This window comes from Paralichthys olivaceus, chromosome 8, assembly GCF_024713975.1.
Source record: "Paralichthys olivaceus isolate ysfri-2021 chromosome 8, ASM2471397v2, whole genome shotgun sequence".
Lineage (NCBI taxonomy): Eukaryota > Metazoa > Chordata > Actinopteri > Pleuronectiformes > Paralichthyidae > Paralichthys > Paralichthys olivaceus.
The window spans coordinates 6,039,806-6,057,793 of NC_091100.1; the positions used below are offsets into that span (position 1 = coordinate 6,039,806).

Sequence of the window (17,988 nt, forward strand, 5' to 3'; positions counted from 1 at the left end):
TTTTACTATTCACGTATTAACCTCCAGACACTGACTTCGGTCAGTAATAGTCTTCACTGACTCACAGAGTCCGCTCTGTTCTGTCCCATCATCAATCCAGGATCTCAGAGGAACTTTATGATGAGATAAAACATTCCTCTGACCCAATTACCATAATCCCGTTGGCTTCGGTTTCACTCTCATCTTTAAACCCAAAATATCTTGAGAAACACTTCAGCCGGTTTTTGTTTCATGACCCAGATCTGTAAAATCCTTTTAAGAGGAACATATTTGCTGGTGTTTCAAACTGTGGAAAACCCAGTTTGACCCACAAAGTGTACATATACCCTACTTTTAATAATTTGGAGGAAGTGTGTGAGTGTGATTAATGAGCCTGCAGCACTATACCACTCAGATTTGAAATTATTTTAACCTGGAAAGAGGATAAGCTTAATGATAAGCAAAAGCAGGTTATCACTGTTTGCAAAGTGCATCAGCCAACACAATCCTACACCGCTCCAATCTGTAAATGTTTGGTTAATAATGTTGTCTTCATGATAGTAAACTAAAAATTAACAACATTTTGAGCTTAATCTTTTATGTTCAGAGCTTATTTTTAATAATCAATAAATATTCTGATAGATTGGCACTTTGGTACTTTATGTTAACCAACTGCTTCAATTGGTAAAACACCAATGAATTGAGTTTTTTTCAAAGTAAAGTTATCAATTATAACTAATTGTCTAATTGTAAAAGAATAATTGGTGAGTTATTCACCCCAAATAACTTTTCCTGCCAGGCCCAAGTAAAATGTCCAGAAAGTACCTGAGTGTGAGAATACAGCAGGATATTGTCCGGAGAATTCACAGCAGGCAAGTAGGAGTGTTGCTGACTTTTCTAACACGAGACGGACTCAAAACTGAATAAAAACAAAATGAACACAAATATTTCAGGATGATAAAGAGGCGGGTTAAACACAGAAGAACCTGATGAAGATTTAAACTTGGAAAGGCGACGAGATTCCAGAGCTTTTGGTGAAAAAAAAAAAAAAAAGCAATGTGCTGAAAACAAAAACACATGATTTCTGCTTTGGAATTTCTGCTTTGGCCTGAATGTTACAGACATTCTCCTGTTGTTGTGAACGTGTCTGACTTGGACAATCTCCTGCTGCGTTCTTCACACGTGAAAGGCAAAGCTCATATCTGAAGATGACCATAGAGAAGTCTGATGTACAGTATCTGAAATCAGAAAACGAGCTGACAACTAACCAATATGTTGTCAGAAAAATAGACATCACTGTGAGTGTCAGGGTAACAAGGACTTTAGCTGTAACATGCAACATGATGTGATTTGGAGAGAAGACAAAACCAATACATATAAATCAGTCTGAGTAATAAATAGAAAAATGAGCAATGAGCCAACAGATGCATGAACGAGGCAAGACCAATAAAGTTTGATTGGTTATTGGAGCCAGTACTAATGTTTATGTGTCTGTCTTTTATCGAAGAGCAGCTGAAAGACCAAATTATAAACCGAAGTATAATTGATACAACGGTGCTGTAGTATTACCAGTAACACGCTGTGGTCAACTCATTGAAAACTTTAGAAAACTGCATCATACAAAACGTGTTTCCTGTGATATGAATCACTTATTAACGTAAATCCTGTGTGTTGTGTGGACAACAGAGCGTCAGCCTCGTTGCCTGTTCCAGCCGGGATCACACCACCTTCAGCTGAGTCGACTTACCGTTGCTGACCTGAGGTTGAACCCCAAGTTGGCATCACAACAAACCTTTGCCCTGTGTTAGGGGGAGATTTACACCATGGTCAACTGGCTCCAGACTTATCGCTGTGGTGAATGCGGGACCAGAACAAGGCTCTTTAAATTTAATTCCTGGTCAGACAACCTGTGAACTATGTCGACTTTATTTCTTAAAACCTAAGTTGATTACCGGTGGAGCCATTTCCTAAAGCCTGATGGTTTCAAAGAAAAACAATGACTCAGCAGCATATTCCTATGACTTGATTTACAGGGTACATTGAGGGGGATTGCAACTGCAGATTAATTAAATTGCACAGATTATATGTTTTTTTTTTGTATTCTGATGAAAAGACGGCTGAAAATGAGTATTCTGCCAGCATGAACAAGAACAGAAACCCAGAGCACAGCGGTCAGAGAGAGTTTCCACATCTTCATGGCACTTAGAGAGAGAAAGAGAAACTTTCCATCTGGTGTTTCTGCACAAAGAGGCCAGTTCAGCAAAAGTTCAGCACTGTTTAGGTTCATGTCCCTGGCAGTTCACTCTCAGGTCAGCGAGGTTTTATATCCATCATGAGCCAGTTTCTCCCACATAATAAAATCCAGGTCACCGGGAGGTGGTTAAGGTAAGATTTATCATCTAACGTCAACATGGGGCGGACGGATAAATCGTTAGTTTGCTCTGTTTGCTCACATGTGTCTTCACTGTTTGTTTTGTGTTCGCCTCCTGCAACCTGGAGAATATAAACCGTATAACCGTTTTCATATTTATGTGTGTAGAATTTTGTGATAGTGTTGAAATTGCATGTTGCAGCTGAACACCCCTCACCTCACCCTCCCCTTCCAAACATGAAAAAGAACCTGTGGTAGCCTTTAATTGTGATAAAAACTCAAAAGGTGTTTAGTTTGTTCAGTCTGGACTAATGTCAAAAACATGGCGGCCTCTGTAGAGAGGGTCCCCTCAATGTAAATATAAAGTATTTAAATATATACGGCCTTTTCTGGGGTGAAGAAAACTACAATTCATACAATTTAGATGAAACAAACTAGTGAAAACATCATGAGGTTTATTCTACATTAAATTTCTGCCAATAGTTCCCTTTCACCTAAATCATACACACTTGACCTTTAATTGAACTCTTGTAAAAAATACAGCAGGAAGATTCATGGCGCGAGACGGAGACAGAACTGGAACAACAGAAATATCTCAGAAGGAAAAGAGCTGTCATACACACGCAGAAGCTTCAAACTCATCTGTTACAGGACAACGACGAGTATTTGCATTTACTGTGACTCAAGACAAACACAGAGGCATGAAACCAGAGACATGTGGGAAGGAGGTCGTGAGGTGATTGGTTGATTTTATTTTCCTGGAGTTGTGAAGTTAGATGTGAAAATACGATAAAGTTCGATGTCTTTGAACATAAAATACATCAGGTCGTTAGTAAGTTTAAATTTCTGTCCTCTGCAGCACAGCAGCGACCACCAGCGTGTGTGGTCATATGATCGTCCTGTTTACCTTTGTCACACTTGTTGCACGACACGCTGCAAGAACTCAAACTAATTGTTCATTTAGTTTCCAGCCTTGATTGTGTCTGAATCTTTTGACTGCCTGACGTTGAATGATCAGATTATTCACCAGGATTTTACGTTACACCTCTAGAAGCAAATGTTCGTGTTAAAAGAGAAACCTGATTTATGCGTCTTTACTTTGTGTGTCGGCTCAGGCAGAGACTCACTGATGTATCCAGTTTACTGTTTTTTGGAAAATGCCATCGAACTCCGAGCTACTGAATTCACTGCATGACTCTGTGTTCTAACACAAGTGAGTTCACAGATTGTTTGGTTTATTGGGGTTCCACTCCCACTGGTGGTTTAAATGACCAGTGCAGCCAGTTCAGGACATCAGTTCCATTTAACCTTTTTCTGCAGAGTTCAAACATCAACAACAGAATGTTCGACAAGTTGCTTGTTTCAACAGTGACAGTTTGCTGTAACAGTCAAATGGAGGATCTAGGTATAAGTATGACAATATTATTTACAGAGATTTATAGTGATTACCCACACGAACAAGCTCAGTGGAAAACAGTGATGAGGAAAAACTTTTCTTTTTTATTCCATCCTTTATTTTATTATCTCTATACAGGACAGAAATAAGCTTTTGTATAGGAGAATGTTGTTCCCATTAAAAGTTCATAAGTGACAGTGGCTGATCTAAATTTAATATTTTCCTCACAAACATAAATATATTTGAATACAACGCACCAGTATAATAATGTTTTTTTGTTTTTTTTATTACATGACTCTTTCTGTGTTGTTGCTGATCTTTATCACAAGACAAATATGAGTAAAAAGTAAGTAAACTCAGTTACAAGCTCAACCGGAATATGCAGGAATAAGATAAGATATCTGTAACATATGGATTACACTAACCTGGACATAGAAAGCTGAGTCATCAGTTTTTGGACTTGTTTGTCATCTTTAGAACACAAACATGCAGATAAATCACATGTGGTTGATTTGTCAGTAACTGTCTCTGTTAATTCTGGAAAATGACCGCAGTCAGAAGTTTGAGTCATAGCTTTGTCCCAGCTCAGTGAGTGGAATGTTTGCATATGAACTTCTAATCAAACACTGACCCGACGACCGTGTTTGAGATAAATATCCCACTGAGTCGAACTGCTCCTCATTCTCCGAGAGGACGAGACCACAACTGGTGGCTGGAGCAACATGGTGCCATCACTTCTCACAACAGCAGGAGCTCTTCTGTTACTCTTCTCCTTCTCTTCTGCAGTAAGCCACCAAATCAAATGATATTTTCTATGTTGCAGTTTTCGTCAGCAGAACAATCTGAATCGTTTTGGCTCTTTTTCTGCAGCAACTCAGAGGAGACAGCTCCCCGACGTGCACCCTAAATGACGGCTTTGTGAGTAAACGGAAGTGAACACTAAACTTTCATGTTTTTGCTGTGTGACTTGCATGATTGTTGTTATCACTGAGTCACACCATGATTGTCATTTCTCACTTTCTCTCTCTGCACTCAGGGAAAATACTGTCCCACCACATGCGGCGTGGCTGACTACCTGCTGCGCTACAGGCCAGGGGTCGACAGGGATTTGAGCAGTTTGCAAAGAGAGCTGGAAACCATCACCAATCTGACCCAGGGGGCCGAAGAACAAATCACCCACATGAAAGATTCTACTGCTGCTGCTCAAAAGAGTTCCCCACAAGGTGCCTGAAACCAAACTATGACAAGATCATTGCACTCTGTTATAGCGATTTATTTGACTTGGTGTAAATATATTGGATGTTTTATCAAACTGGGTCAAATGATTCGATTTTTCTTTTCAGACACTTACTTAAAAAAGTCGTCGAGTATGCTGGATGATGTGCTTCACTTTGAAAAGACCATCATCGCACAAGAACAACAAATATTGTAAGTTACCATGAGAACTCAAATAAAACCTTTAATGGCTCGTTAGCAACGATGTTATGTTTTATACAGACAACAGTAACAAAGTTAAATTACTCAAGTACTGTATTTAGTATAATTTTTAGCTCAATACAATTTATTATAAGTAATTTAGTACTGATATGAAATACTTTTCACTCTACTACATTAGTACTTGGCAGACCTACAAAATCTGATTTTATAAATTATGATGCCAAGAAATAGTATTTAAATTAACACCAACATTTTATTTGAAATAAATGAATAAAATAAAAAAGCAGTGATAATTATCTGATTTAATACTATTAGATATATGTCAAATATAGACTGAAGAATAACACTTTAAAAGAAATCATGTTATACTTTGTCCTTGTAATGGAGTATTTTCACAAAGTACAACCTCTGCTCAGGGTCAATGCACGCCAACCTGCTTGTCCACAGTTTGAAGTGAAAACAGATTAGATGGTGATTTTCCACCACACGACTCGTCCAGACAACGGAACTCAGACTCATGACAAATGCACTTCAATTACATCTATTCCCAAGTTTGATTTGCCTTTTTCTAATTACTTCTCATTTCCTTATTTGATCTATTTTATGTCTTGTTATCTAATAAGAAACACGGGCATGATTCTGAAAACGCCTCATTCTTCTCATATTTGTTTCTATCCCCTCAGTGAAATTCAGAATCTGATCTCATCTAACGAGAGGAGAATGGTGGACCTGAAGCAGCTCTCCATCCAGCTGCAGCAGAAATGCTATGAGCCTTGCACAGACACGGTTGAAATCCAACCCACCACAGGAAAAGGTAAAAAAAAAAAAAAAGAAATCTAACCAAACCTTTCTGACCCTCAGGCCGTTCCCATTTCACAAGATGTTTCTCAATCGTTCCTCATCTGAACAACATTTGTCCTTGTTCAGTGTTTAGTCAGAAAATCAATATGGTGCATCAACGCAGAGTAAACAGATTTATTCCACATGTCATTTGTTTTGACCTCATTTCAGAGAACTTTTTAAACATAATTCAGAACCAACAACTGTAAATTAATTTGATCATAAACTGAAATAAGGAAGTTTAAGAACGATATTTTTGTCATTCTGTAAAATTGACTCGTGCTTTTCTTCTTCTTCTTCTGCAGATTGCCAGGACATTGCAAACAGGGGTGGGACCACCAGCGGTCTTTACTTTGTGAAGCCCGAGAAAGCCACTGAGCAGTTCCTGGTCTATTGCGAGATTGACAGCTATGGACGCGGCTTCACAGTCATTCAGAGGGTATGTGTCACTTCAACCACAAAGAAAACTACTCAGATGTATTTTTGTAAAATAAGTTGTAGTATTCTACTACTACTACTACCAATAACAATAATAAAATTTATTTAATAGCACTTCCTAAAAACAAAGTTACAAAGGTCTTCACAAATAAAGTAAAAACTTGGAAACCATTAAAAAAAACATAAGTAATAAATAAAAGAATGTTTGACAGAAGAGATTTCGCTGTTTTTCACAATTAAACTGATTATGAGAGAAATTTACAATATATGATGATAATAATAATAATAATAATATTAATACCTGAATTTCTCCAATGGGAATCAATAAAGGATTATCTTATAGTTAGAGATAAATAATCATTTTTACGCAGTCCTTTAGTGAACTACGCTTTGATATTTCATGTGAAAACTATTTAATTCAACAAATATAGAAACAATAACAAAAATATTGACTGATCACATTTTTTCCCGTGTCCACAGAGACGTAACGGCAAAGTGGACTTCAAGAAGGACTGGATCCAGTACAAGCAGGGCTTCGGTTACCTCTCCCCAGACGACACCACCGAGTTCTGGCTCGGCAACGAGAAGATGCATCTGCTGACCACCGCCAGCCCCGTCCCCACTGTGCTGAGGATAGAGCTTGTTGACTGGGAGGGAAACAAAAAGTATGTGCACACACACACACACGATAACAGATTATGTAAGAGGCGACCAAAGGGACACTCTCACAAGGCAAACATGTCCCCGATTGACGAGGTTCGCTTTGAAGAACACAAATATGACTCCATGGAAATGACCAAAAATACTAAACCCTGCACTCCTCCCCGCGGCCTCCTCTTTCTCCAGGTATGCAGACTACAACATGTTCAGAGTGGGGCCAGAGGTCGACATGTATCGTCTGACCTACGGTTACTACTTGGGCGGTGACGCCGGAGATGCTTTCGATGGCTTCGACTTTGGAGACGACCCCAGTGACAAGGTCTACACGTTACACAACGGCATGCAGTTCAGCACCTTCGACAAGGACAACGACAAGTACGACGGCAACTGTGCTCAACAGGACGGCTCCGGGTGGTGGATGAACAGATGCCATGCTGCACATTTGAACGGCAAATACTACGAGGGTAAGAGCACGTGGCTACAACCAGGGCTAAACCCTTTAACTGCAGGGGTTTAAAGCACCATGAATATATTTACAACTTCCTGCCACAAACACACAGACAAACATGTCATCCAAGCACATAAGACAGAGCAAAATCATGTGTTGTCTCCTCTAAACTGTCTGTGTTCCCTTCATCCAGGTGGCAGATACTCAGAAAAGGATGCAGGTGAATTTGGCTTCGACAACGGCATCATTTGGGTCACATGGCACAACCGCTGGTACTCCCTGAAAGAGACGACCATGAAGATCATTCCCATGAGCCGCCTGGCAGCAGGCGACGGACAGCAGGCAGGTGTGAAACAGTTTGGAGGACTTTAATAAATAATTGTGTTCCATACTCAGTATATTCAGCACAACAACCCTGAAATCATCCCAAATAAAATGTTTCCATGGGAAATGTCTGACTTCATGGTGTTTCTCCATGTGATGTGTGCGTGTTGTGGTGATCTGATGCAGCCGGACACTGATGCTTACACTCTCCTTTCTACCTTCAGTGTTGTTTAGAGCTTGAAATAAATGTGTTTCTTTACCAAACCTGTTTTGTTCTTAATTCACCAAACACTTTAAACACAAACCGGTAAAGTCTGTGACAGCTGTTTTATAAAACAACAGGAGATTTTAGACGGAAACATCAGGTGCAAACCGAGAAAGAGAACATGAAACCAACAAGATCTGTGTTAGAACCGATCCTGAGCGATCCAAATGATTTTTACACAAAGTGTGTGCAGAAAACTGTTTGATGCAGTTTAACAGCACTGAAATAAAAATCATATTACCTGTAAATATTTTTTCCTCTTCACTTGTGCATAATACCATCAACAACAAGTAGTTTTTACTGCAGGTTTCAGGGCTCATGTTCTTATAGACAACACACAAACATGCATAGGAATTATAATGGAAAGATAAAAATAGGCTCCACGTGGAACTTTTGAAAAAGGGTTTGAACAGAGTCTGGCCTTTTGCTTTAGAAGCAGCAAAACACAATCCATGAATACAGATTTGTCTACACAAAATGAATAAATAAAAGATATTGGCCAGGACAGTAATACCTCAAAAGTACTTCTTAAAGGGTACTTAAAAAAGGTCCCAGTACAAATTCAGCAAGTGTATAATAAAATGAATTTAACTGAAGAGATTTGACTAAAGAAAAGTCACATGAAGTGGATTGGTATTTATTTTCCTCTCTAAAAGACCAATGTTAAACATTATGTCTCAGCCTATACTAATTATTTACTTTAATAAAATTGTCCTGTTTTGTTTAATAATGATTTCAGCTGGAATACAACTTTGTATATCCGACAGAAGGAATCACAGTTATCTTTTTAGTAATGCAGGAAACAGAAGCCACTCTGTGCTCATGTTGTAGTGACTTCTTATTTGAACATGTTATCTTGTGTATTTTGATCCACATAAGAACAGTTTATTTACCTTGGTTGTACTTGTACACATGCATGGTATTACTCACTACCTGTGAAGTTCAAATTCCATCTCGCTCATTGCAGATGGTTGTGCCAAAATAGCTGAGGTCTAACCCTGGTTATATTATGCAGTTCACCACTGCCTGAAGTCTGAAGATCAGATTCAACTGAAATAAAATTTGCAAGGATAGTTGTACTGCTATATGTGATTGTTTGTTTCTGGTCTTATTATGTCTAGACATGGTAAATCATACTATGTCTCTTACTAGGTAAACTATTGGGGGTTGGTAGTATTGGAAAACCTTAAATCCATGTACTTTGTTAGGCAAACATGGCCCAGTACACAAAGACTGGAAAAGCAAACTTTGGCCCGAGCTCACTGCACATTACACTCATTCAAACCACATTTACTGTTTATTGACAGGGAAAATTTATAATGAGGACATTTTGATTTTTCTTGTGCAAAGGTGGAAATGAGTTTTTCTTTACATACATCATTTTAAAATACACATCAATATACACGTCTATACAACAAACACTGAAAGACCATAACCTCGATGAGAACACAACACAAGAAAAACATAATGTGGCAAAAATGTTAACCAACATCTCGACAAAATAAGTATTTTTGGAATAAAGGACCAGAAGGTGATTATCCTTTAAAGGTCTCACAGTGTTCAGCAGGTGTTGGCAGCCACCAGCAGATGTGAGGGATCAACAACACAGGCTGAACCTGAGGCTACACTGAGGCTGAAGGTAAATGTGACTGGCTACTGGCTTGTATGGCAGCACCATGAAAGCTGCATGTGGCCACTATTTCAGAACATAGGACAAGATGTGCATTCTATCACGATATTAGGGACATATCTTGTCTGTTTCAGCCTTTTAATTATTGACAAAATAAGTAAATGTATACATAAATAACCACATTTATCTTTGGTATTTATAATATAAGAATGAGCAATTATTAATTATGTATTAGTTCTTAAATGTTCAGCTCTCTGTACATTTTGATTCTAATGAAGTGGGAAAAAAAGGTTTAAATCTAAAAAAAATAGTGTAGATGTTACCCTCCTCGCCGGTAGAGGGCGCTTCACGCGCATCCACAGTTTCTTTGTGCCGTGTACTTCCGGTGCAGCGGGTCATCGTGTGCGCTCTGTGTCGGTGGTTTCCGGGTTTTCAGACCCGCGGAGCGACGTGAACAGACTTTATTCACGGTTTCAAGCAGCTTCGGCGTCACATCGGTTTATTCAGCAGCAACAATGACGGAGGTGAGTCCGCGTCTGGAGTTATCCTGTGTCTGTTGTCGTCTGTGCTCCCGCTTTAAACCCCGCAGAGTCGGGCCCGGCTAATTGCTGGAGCTCGTTGCGGCAGCGTTACGTTTTCTTGTCTTGGTGCGGGTCACGAACGATTCGGTCTCAAGCGAAGTGAAGTGAAGTTGAACTGTGTTTCGTTAAAAGTCGTGTCTGGTTCCGCAGGACGTCCAGAAGCACTCGGTCCACACTCTGGTCTTCAGGTCCCTCAAGAGGACCCACGACATGTTTGTGTCCGACCACGCGAAGTCCATCGCACAGGACGACGAGAGGTACCAGAAATACAAATGTCCTGTTTGTCCTCGTCCCTTAAAAGTGTCTCACATCTTGAATTGAGTTTCTAGATGAATGTAAAACTCCACTGTTTTTATTTTACACAATGAGATTGACCAGATGCGACATTAAAGTTATATATCACGTCAATGCTTTTAGTAATCACAAGCTAATACATGGTACTGAAAATTCTGCTCATAGTGTTATTTTTGGTTCTTGTAATATTTTGTTATTCTAATACAAGTTTTGAACGCAGTAATGAGTATTTCTCCACTTTTCCTGAAGTAAGAGATCTGGTTACTTAGTGTGATGGCGATCTGCTCGTTTTTGTTCAGTACAGAGATTTAATTCTCTAATCTATAAGAAAGTTTCACCGATTTTTAGGATCTTAAATGTTGTTTAATAACAGATGGAAGATTTAAAATATCAGACCTCCTTCTGTGTTAAGTTAATTTACTTGTGAACATCTTAATACCAAATGATAACAGTTTGTAAAGCTGCTTGTAAAGACTTGCAGTATCCCCAGTGCTCATTATCACTGTAATATTTAGGATACTTTTGATTTATGCATCATCGTATGACAGATATGTGGAAGTACATACATAAATACGCATCTATCTCGTTCCTTGTCAAAGTAATTTGGGTTTCTCGCATTTGTAGCCAGAAGGTGAAGCTGGGTGTGAAACTCAAAGCAGACTATGGAGCAGTTCTACACATGCCCGTCCTGAAGGAAGGCAAAGACAGAGTCCCACATCTTCCAGGCAGCATGCAAGGCCTCCAGAGCTACACGCCAGGTGAGGAGGAATTCAACACTGCACGCTAACTTTGATATAATCATACTATTGATTAAAAACTAGTGATAGTAACAGTTTCATTTAAGGTTAGGAGAGGACGTTGATCCCGTCAGATGCCTTCTTTTGCCGACCAGCACAAAATGTCAATAAATCCCATTTATGTATATCCTGTACTGTCTGAGGAAACGATGCGGTTCTACTTTGTTTTGTATTAATTTTAAAGTAAGTTCCTCGTCTAAAACACAGTTCTTCTTTTGAACACTGACATATTTTCTTTTATTGTGTTTCAATAGATGACCCAGAATACCTGATCACCGGGACACATGCTTACCCCTCTGGACCTGGTAAGTACAATACAAGCAAGCTTCATACCTCGACTGTTCCTACATCAATTCACTGAACTGCTCCAGTGTTTCCAGTATCACACCAGTGTTTCACTCCACAGGAGTGGCTTTGACCGCTGACACAAAGATGCACAGGAATCCCAGTGAGGGAGGAGTCCTTTCCATGGCGTTGGCGTTGCCACCCTCACAAGCCAGGTACACACCTTTTTTTTCCCAGACCACAATGAAGAAGTTGAGGAGGTTGATGGTAGTAATTCATCATAAATACTTCACAACAACACCAATAGTACTTATTTTGGTTGTTGTTGTGTTTCAGGCAGGACTTGAGCCGCACTGCAGCCAGTGTCGGTGACATCCATCGACACGCAGGAGCAGAGAGATCTCACCCTCACTCCACTGCTGTGGTAGGTCACACTGTAACTCAGCGTTCGCTTCATATGGAAGATGGATTGTTTATCCTTGGTGTGAGAAGAAGTTCAGAGTTGATGTGAAGAATGTATTTATTTTAGTCGCTCATGGAAGGAGGTGGCACCAGAACTTCTGCGCTCATGAGAAAAGGACCGACCATGCCCAAGCCCCAGTGGCACCCACCGTGGAAACTGTTTCGGGTAACTGCAGATCATTTTTAACTTAATGCAATATTTTCTTTCATTTGTTTATACTCACACACGTTTAAGTCAGCTCTGAATTATATTCTGTGTTTGTAACAGCCGTGTGTTTTATCTGATAGGTCATCAGTGGTCACCTTGGCTGGGTGAGGTCCATCGCTGTGGAACCTGGGAATCAGTGGTTTGTCACAGGGTCTGCTGATAGAACCATTAAGGTGAATATAGTGGGAAATAATAACATTATGTATCAGTAGTCTTTGAATAACTATGCTGTGTATAAAATGTTGATATTCTGCAGAAAGGTAGGTGATGATCTTGACGTATAAGTTGGGAAAAAGTAAATACAACATCAAGCTAACCTTGTTATTTCCTCCTGTCGCCCCAGGAGACAGTCTGGAGACACTATGTCTGGATATGTTCTTATAGGAACTTAATATGACTGGAATGCTGTTTGTCATTACAGATTTGGGACCTGGCCAGTGGGAAACTGAAACTCTCTCTGACCGGACACATCAGCACGGTGCGTGGTGTAGCCGTGAGCACCCGCAGCCCCTACCTGTTCTCCTGCGGTGAAGACAAGCAAGTCAAATGTTGGGATCTGGAGTACAACAAAGTATGTTGCTGTGATGAGTCACTCAGAGAGAGTCACTGTAAAACTGAGATTTTTTTTTTTGTTGACGTCTCATGACAATATAAATCTGTTCTAGGTCATCAGACACTACCACGGACACCTGAGTGCTGTCTATGACGTAGATCTGCATCCGACCATTGACGTGTTGGTGACGTGCAGCAGAGATGCCACAGCGAGGGTAAACTACATGTCCTGTGTTTAATGGATGAAGTGATGAGATGGGGACATCGTTTGTTCAAGTGTCTCAAACAGTCTTGTAGCGATCAAACTTCCATCACAACACTGTAGTTAATCCATCTGTAGTCAATATGATGTTCAAGTAAATTCGGCCCCTGCAGGATTAATTAACTTCACTAATTGGATTTCCCCTCTGTCCACGCAGGTGTGGGACATCAGGACGAAAGCTAACGTGCACACGCTAACCGGCCACACCAACACCGTGGCCACAGTGAGATGTCAAGCTGCGGAGCCGCAAATCATCACTGGTAAATTACATTTTACAAACTCAAGGAATATTGAACCATAACCTTCATTTTAAGTCTTTATCGCTGCTGTGTGAACTCTGTAGGTCAGACGGTTTGTACTGTTAATCCCAGACTGTGTAACTTCTTACAGGCAGCCACGATTCAACGATCAGGCTGTGGGATTTGATCGCTGGAAAAACCAGAGCCACCCTGACCAACCACAAGAAGTCTGTCCGAACTCTGGTGATGCACCCGAGACAGTAAGTGTGATGTTGAGTGTAGCACTGACTATTAACTTTCAGTCTTTTCAGACATTTGATTTATTGCTATAATTTATTTGTCAAATACTAAATGTTTGCTGTTCTCAGACTTATTCTTAATAGAATAAACTTGAGATTTAGGTTTAGACACAATGAGCTCTTACAGTGAACAATGTTGATCCAAACAAATAATGAAATGTGGTCACTAGTTTTAAGTCCTACGTGAAGGACATGGTTTCCAGGTTACAGTCGATATTACGGTAACTGCAACTAAAGAGGTGTTCATTTGTTGTTCGTTACAGATACACGTTTGCTTCTGGTTCTGCTGACAACATCAAGCAGTGGATGTTCCCAGACGGCAACTTCATCCAGAACCTGTCAGGACACAACGCTATCATCAACACTCTGGCTGTGAACTCAGATGGTGTTTTGGTGTCTGGAGGTATTTATTATCCCCCTTAAAGTACTTGTTTCATCTGTAGAATATGTTTTGAGTCTTAACACGTTGTGTTTTTTCTCTCAAGCCGATAATGGAACCATCCACATGTGGGACTGGAGAACAGGCTATAACTTCCAGAGGATCCACGCAGCTGTGCAGCCTGGATCTCTGGACAGCGAGTCGGGCATCTTCGCCTGCATGTTCGACCACTCAGAAAGCAGACTGATCACCGCAGAGGCCGACAAGACCATCAAAGTTTACAGAGAGGATGACACCGCTGTAAGTTTTACCTCTAAATTCACAGTCGCTTTATATTTCTGTGCTCGTCTCCACATAATTTGAGGAATCTGTTTTCTCTCTTACAGACAGAAGAAAGTCATCCGATCAACTGGAAGCCAGAAATCCTCAAGAGGAAAAGATTCTAATGATTTTTTTATTTGTTCTTCTCACAGTAACAATCTTAAAATGTATTTCTACCAAACCTCCTGTTGTAGATACACCCATCAAGTTTTGCTAGTTTATCGTCAGGCAGATTTGTTCATCACATCCCCCTCAAGAAAGCGATATATCTGCTTTACTCCAAAAACCACTTGCAGTCTTCGTCGTACGACGTCAGTCCAATGAAGTGGCCGTCTCGAACCGCCAGGAAACTCCCTGAGCGTTTGTTCTTGATGATGACGGCTCTCTTGTGGCTCTGGTCTGTCTCGTCAACCAACAGCAGCCACTCCTCAGACGTAGAGGGACTGACCTCAGAGTGGACCTGGTTCCTGCTGGAGTCAAATCCTGCAGAGGGAAAAGACTGTTGAGAAATGGTAGAAACATTTTGTCCTGACTCGAAAGAATTACCAGTTGTACAGACGTGTGGAAAAAATAACCTTGCCCTTTTTTCTGGATTGCGTTGTCACATTTCTTTAACTTCATTTAATAAAAAAAATCACATTTTTCACACTCTTGTTGTTTGTTTTGTTGGGTGCAGATGAATTTCTCTACTCACCGAGGAATCTGTTGGTGACGACATTCCTGTAGTATTTACAGCCGTTACCCTTCTTCTCCTCCCAGTAGCAGTGATCTCCTGCAGTCTCACTCAGCTCCACTGTGTTTCTGCTCTCAGCGGTCGGGTGGATCATCTGCTCGCCTGAAAACAAGTCGTGACTTTTTGTAGGTTTGTATTATTGTTTAGTTTTAATGGTCAGATCTCAGGAGAGACACCAAGATTAAAGAGTTTACAGATATTACAGAAATGTATTCCCACCTCCTTTTAGTGTTAATCAATCAATAAAAGACACTTCATACAAACAAGGTAACACAAAGTGCTTTAAAGGACAAAAGTAAAAACTTTCCATTTTAATTAATGTAAAAACAGTTCCAACAAATTAAATAATAGAATAAATAAATAAAATGTATTCTGAAATAATATATCTGTAAAACAGACATAAATAAATAACAATGACTTAAAAGCCCAAAAACAAGCTTTGGAAACATCCAGTCAGGAAAACTTATTCTTCAGGAGCGATTGTTCCAACAGATAATTCTAGTTTCTGTTCCAATTAATCTTGATAATCCACAGATTTCATTGGAACAGAATGTTGCTTCATTTTATCCTTCTTAATCTGTTCTTTGACTGAACCGACCTTTAGTAGATGTTGACTGTTGTTCGTTGTTTTATGTACCTGAGTCGTGGATGTAGAGCTTGGAGAGGGCGTGACGGAAGCCTCGGCCTGGTTTCTTTTTCAGACAGGGTTTCAACGACTCTGGTTCATCCTCCTCTCTAAGAGCTTCCTCCACGGCCAGGAGGTGACCGGCGTTAAACATGATCTCCTCCTCCAGAGATCTGAGACACATCTCAAAGTGCTCCTCATCCTTATCTGCATTTCTACAACATGACAGCATTCACAGTGATGTATGGGTGGAATATTGATCGAGGTGAATGATAATTAAACACGTTTTATTTGTGGTTATATATAATTTTGCAGCAGGATCTTCACTTAAATGTCACTTTTCATCCTCTCAAGCTTGTGAAGTGGTTTAAAATGTTCCACCTGCTCCGTTCAGAGGCCTCCTCACCTGAAGTCCACCCACAGCAGACCTGCAGTGATCAGCCCCAGCCACTCACTGGCCTCCCAGTTCTTGGCGAGCATGACGGGCACCATGATGACCTCCCTGGTTTCTGCGTAGTTGAGCTCCTTCTTGCAGCTGCGGGACGCCTGGTACTCCGGGGTCATGAAGGGACAAATCACTACGGCCTCCTCCACTCCTGCAGCCATCCTGAAAACACTCACAGAATGAATACATGTACGTCCTAACCCATGTCACTCCCAAAGATATAAGAAGATATATAATCTTACGCATCATTGATGTTCCCTGTCACCCCTCCCTGTATGTCCATCCACACCGGCAGCCCATCATCTCTGAGGCGGTTGTAGATCTTCTTCACCAGAGCCTGGTCGTCCCACTGGTAAGAGAGCATGATATGAGACGGCATTTTATCTCTTTTACTGCTTTTAATTCAAATCAATCTGAAAACAATCCTGCGTGAAAGCAGCTGAGGCAAACGTTTTCAGTCTCCTGAAAAAGACCAAACAAAAGGAGCGTCAGTAGTTATGCTGCTTGTTTACTCTGGCTTGCTGCTCAGGTTACATCTGTTGCTAGGTTACAGCGCCACAGGGAGGACGCAGGATGGCTACAGTGACCTGCAGCAGCAACAACGACTTCACAACGATTATCGAGTGTTGTTACCACAGAATGAAGTTATACTGCAGAGACATAAAGGTCTGATGTTTTACCCCGGGAAAAGTTCACTGATAAAGAAATGAACACTTTCAATGTTTGGTGTTATTTTTAGCTAAATATGTAAAGATAAAAATAACAAACTTTACTTTTACAGCACTTTTTAAAACCAGAGTGACAAGGTGCTTCACAAAATAAAATAAAACTACATTGATAGCAAAGTGTACCAAAGCCAGATCAGTCAGATCAATCGATTTATATTAAAGAAATGTTTGTAATTTGTGAATCAGATGCTCATTTTACTTGTAAGACAAATGGAATATTCTCAATAAAAATCAAATCAAATTCAAGACTATGTTTCTCGATTTTGTTGTGAATTCATTTTTAACAGCAATAATGTAAAATATATTGTAAGAAAGCAATCACAGTTTTCTGTTTAACATACAGTCTTGTGTCTTGTCATGTTGATTAAAAGGTTGATTGATAGATTCCCATCTTTCAAAAATAAACGCATTAAGTTAAAATAGAAGAATTAAAATAGAAAGTTAGAAATGTTTTTAGGTTTTAGGCAGAGAAATGAAATAGGTAAATGTTCTGTATAACTTCACTAACTTTTAAATCAGGCATTTTTCTGCCTTTGTGTAACCTCTCATTTTTTTCCAAAATGTTTTGAGTTTAAGTTTTCATTTTACAACAAATGTTTTATTCATGATCAATTTTTGCAAAGAACACGATTTTAAATGATTTCTGAGTTTCACTGCAGAAGCTCAAAATCTTTCTAACGTTCATTTGAGATACAGTTCTCCTCTCTAACAGTAGAGGGAGCCACTGCAATATTATATGGGCTTTTGCAAAACATAATTAAAACGTTCAGTCATTTAATTTCTCACTTCATCACAAGCTGGCGAATGAAACCACAGACTGAATCCTCTGAGTCCTCAGAGAATCGTGTTTGATGAGTCGTATCTTTACTTCCTGTACCCTCCTCTTCACTTTATGATCCAGCACAGGTCACACTCACTGTGCCACCTGACAGCACGTGGCACTGAACCTAATCTCATGGCCTAAGAAAAAAAAAAAAAAAAACTTAAGCA

The 17,988-nt window shown here is 39.9% G+C and overlaps 3 protein-coding genes across 4 annotated transcripts; 2 read left to right on the forward strand and 1 right to left on the reverse strand.

Annotated features, from left to right (window-relative positions):
* Positions 1-4,374: 4,374 nt before the first annotated feature.
* On the forward strand, positions 4,375-8,157 carry fgg (fibrinogen gamma chain). Its single transcript, XM_020106476.2, has 9 exons — positions 4,375-4,531; positions 4,617-4,664; positions 4,783-4,969; positions 5,090-5,174; positions 5,867-5,997; positions 6,329-6,462; positions 6,942-7,126; positions 7,308-7,585; positions 7,763-8,157. Exons 1-9 carry the CDS (start codon positions 4,469-4,471, stop codon positions 7,939-7,941), a joined length of 1,290 nt encoding a protein of 429 aa, XP_019962035.1. The 5' UTR covers positions 4,375-4,468; the 3' UTR covers positions 7,942-8,157.
* A 1,996-nt stretch (positions 8,158-10,153) lies between these two features.
* On the forward strand, positions 10,154-15,115 carry plrg1 (pleiotropic regulator 1). Its single transcript, XM_020106488.2, has 15 exons — positions 10,154-10,312; positions 10,520-10,626; positions 11,288-11,421; positions 11,715-11,765; positions 11,867-11,960; positions 12,082-12,169; positions 12,275-12,373; positions 12,496-12,588; positions 12,837-12,986; positions 13,081-13,182; positions 13,387-13,489; positions 13,620-13,728; positions 14,031-14,170; positions 14,253-14,446; positions 14,533-15,115. Exons 1-15 carry the CDS (start codon positions 10,304-10,306, stop codon positions 14,590-14,592), a joined length of 1,533 nt encoding a protein of 510 aa, XP_019962047.1. The 5' UTR covers positions 10,154-10,303; the 3' UTR covers positions 14,593-15,115.
* Positions 15,048-17,915, reverse strand: LOC109641906 (uncharacterized). 2 transcript variants are annotated; one of them, XM_069530194.1, is made up of 5 exons: positions 17,785-17,915; positions 16,513-16,619; positions 16,232-16,432; positions 15,838-16,040; positions 15,048-15,302 (listed from the first exon to the last, which is right to left on the reverse strand). In XM_069530194.1, the coding sequence occupies exons 2-5, from the start codon at positions 16,551-16,553 to the stop codon at positions 15,154-15,156; spliced, it is 594 nt and encodes a 197-aa protein (XP_069386295.1). In that variant the 5' UTR covers positions 16,554-16,619; positions 17,785-17,915; the 3' UTR covers positions 15,048-15,153. The 2 variants fall into 2 exon arrangements, with proteins under 2 accessions (XP_069386295.1, XP_019962048.2); XM_020106489.2 differs by lacking the exon at positions 17,785-17,915 and having other exon boundaries at positions 15,050-15,302; positions 16,513-16,783.
* Positions 17,916-17,988: the final 73 nt, after the last annotated feature.

What these genes read in the sequence shown, in the direction of transcription:
- fgg (XM_020106476.2), top strand. Translation starts at nt 4,469, where the DNA reads ATGGTGCCATCACTTCTCACAACAGCAGGAGCTCTTCTGTTACTCTTC. An exon ending in TCTTCTCCTTCTCTTCTGCA is followed by an intron (nt 4,532 to 4,616) that starts GTAAGCCACCAA and finishes CTTTTTCTGCAG; the next exon opens with CAACTCAGAGGAGACAGCTC. An exon ending in GCTTCACAGTCATTCAGAGG is followed by an intron (nt 6,463 to 6,941) that starts GTATGTGTCACT and finishes CCGTGTCCACAG; the next exon opens with AGACGTAACGGCAAAGTGGA.
- plrg1 (XM_020106488.2), top strand. An exon ending in GGGATCTGGAGTACAACAAA is followed by an intron (nt 12,987 to 13,080) that starts GTATGTTGCTGT and finishes AATCTGTTCTAG; the next exon opens with GTCATCAGACACTACCACGG. An exon ending in ACAGAGAGGATGACACCGCT is followed by an intron (nt 14,447 to 14,532) that starts GTAAGTTTTACC and finishes TCTCTCTTACAG; the next exon opens with ACAGAAGAAAGTCATCCGAT.
- LOC109641906 (XM_020106489.2), bottom strand. Translation starts at nt 16,649, where the DNA reads ATGCCGTCTCATATCATGCTCTCTTACCAGTGGGACGACCAGGCTCTG. An exon ending in ACAGGGAACATCAATGATGC is followed by an intron (nt 16,433 to 16,512) that starts GTAAGATTATAT and finishes GAGTGTTTTCAG; the next exon opens with GATGGCTGCAGGAGTGGAGG. An exon ending in CTGCTGTGGGTGGACTTCAG is followed by an intron (nt 16,041 to 16,231) that starts GTGAGGAGGCCT and finishes GTCATGTTGTAG; the next exon opens with AAATGCAGATAAGGATGAGG.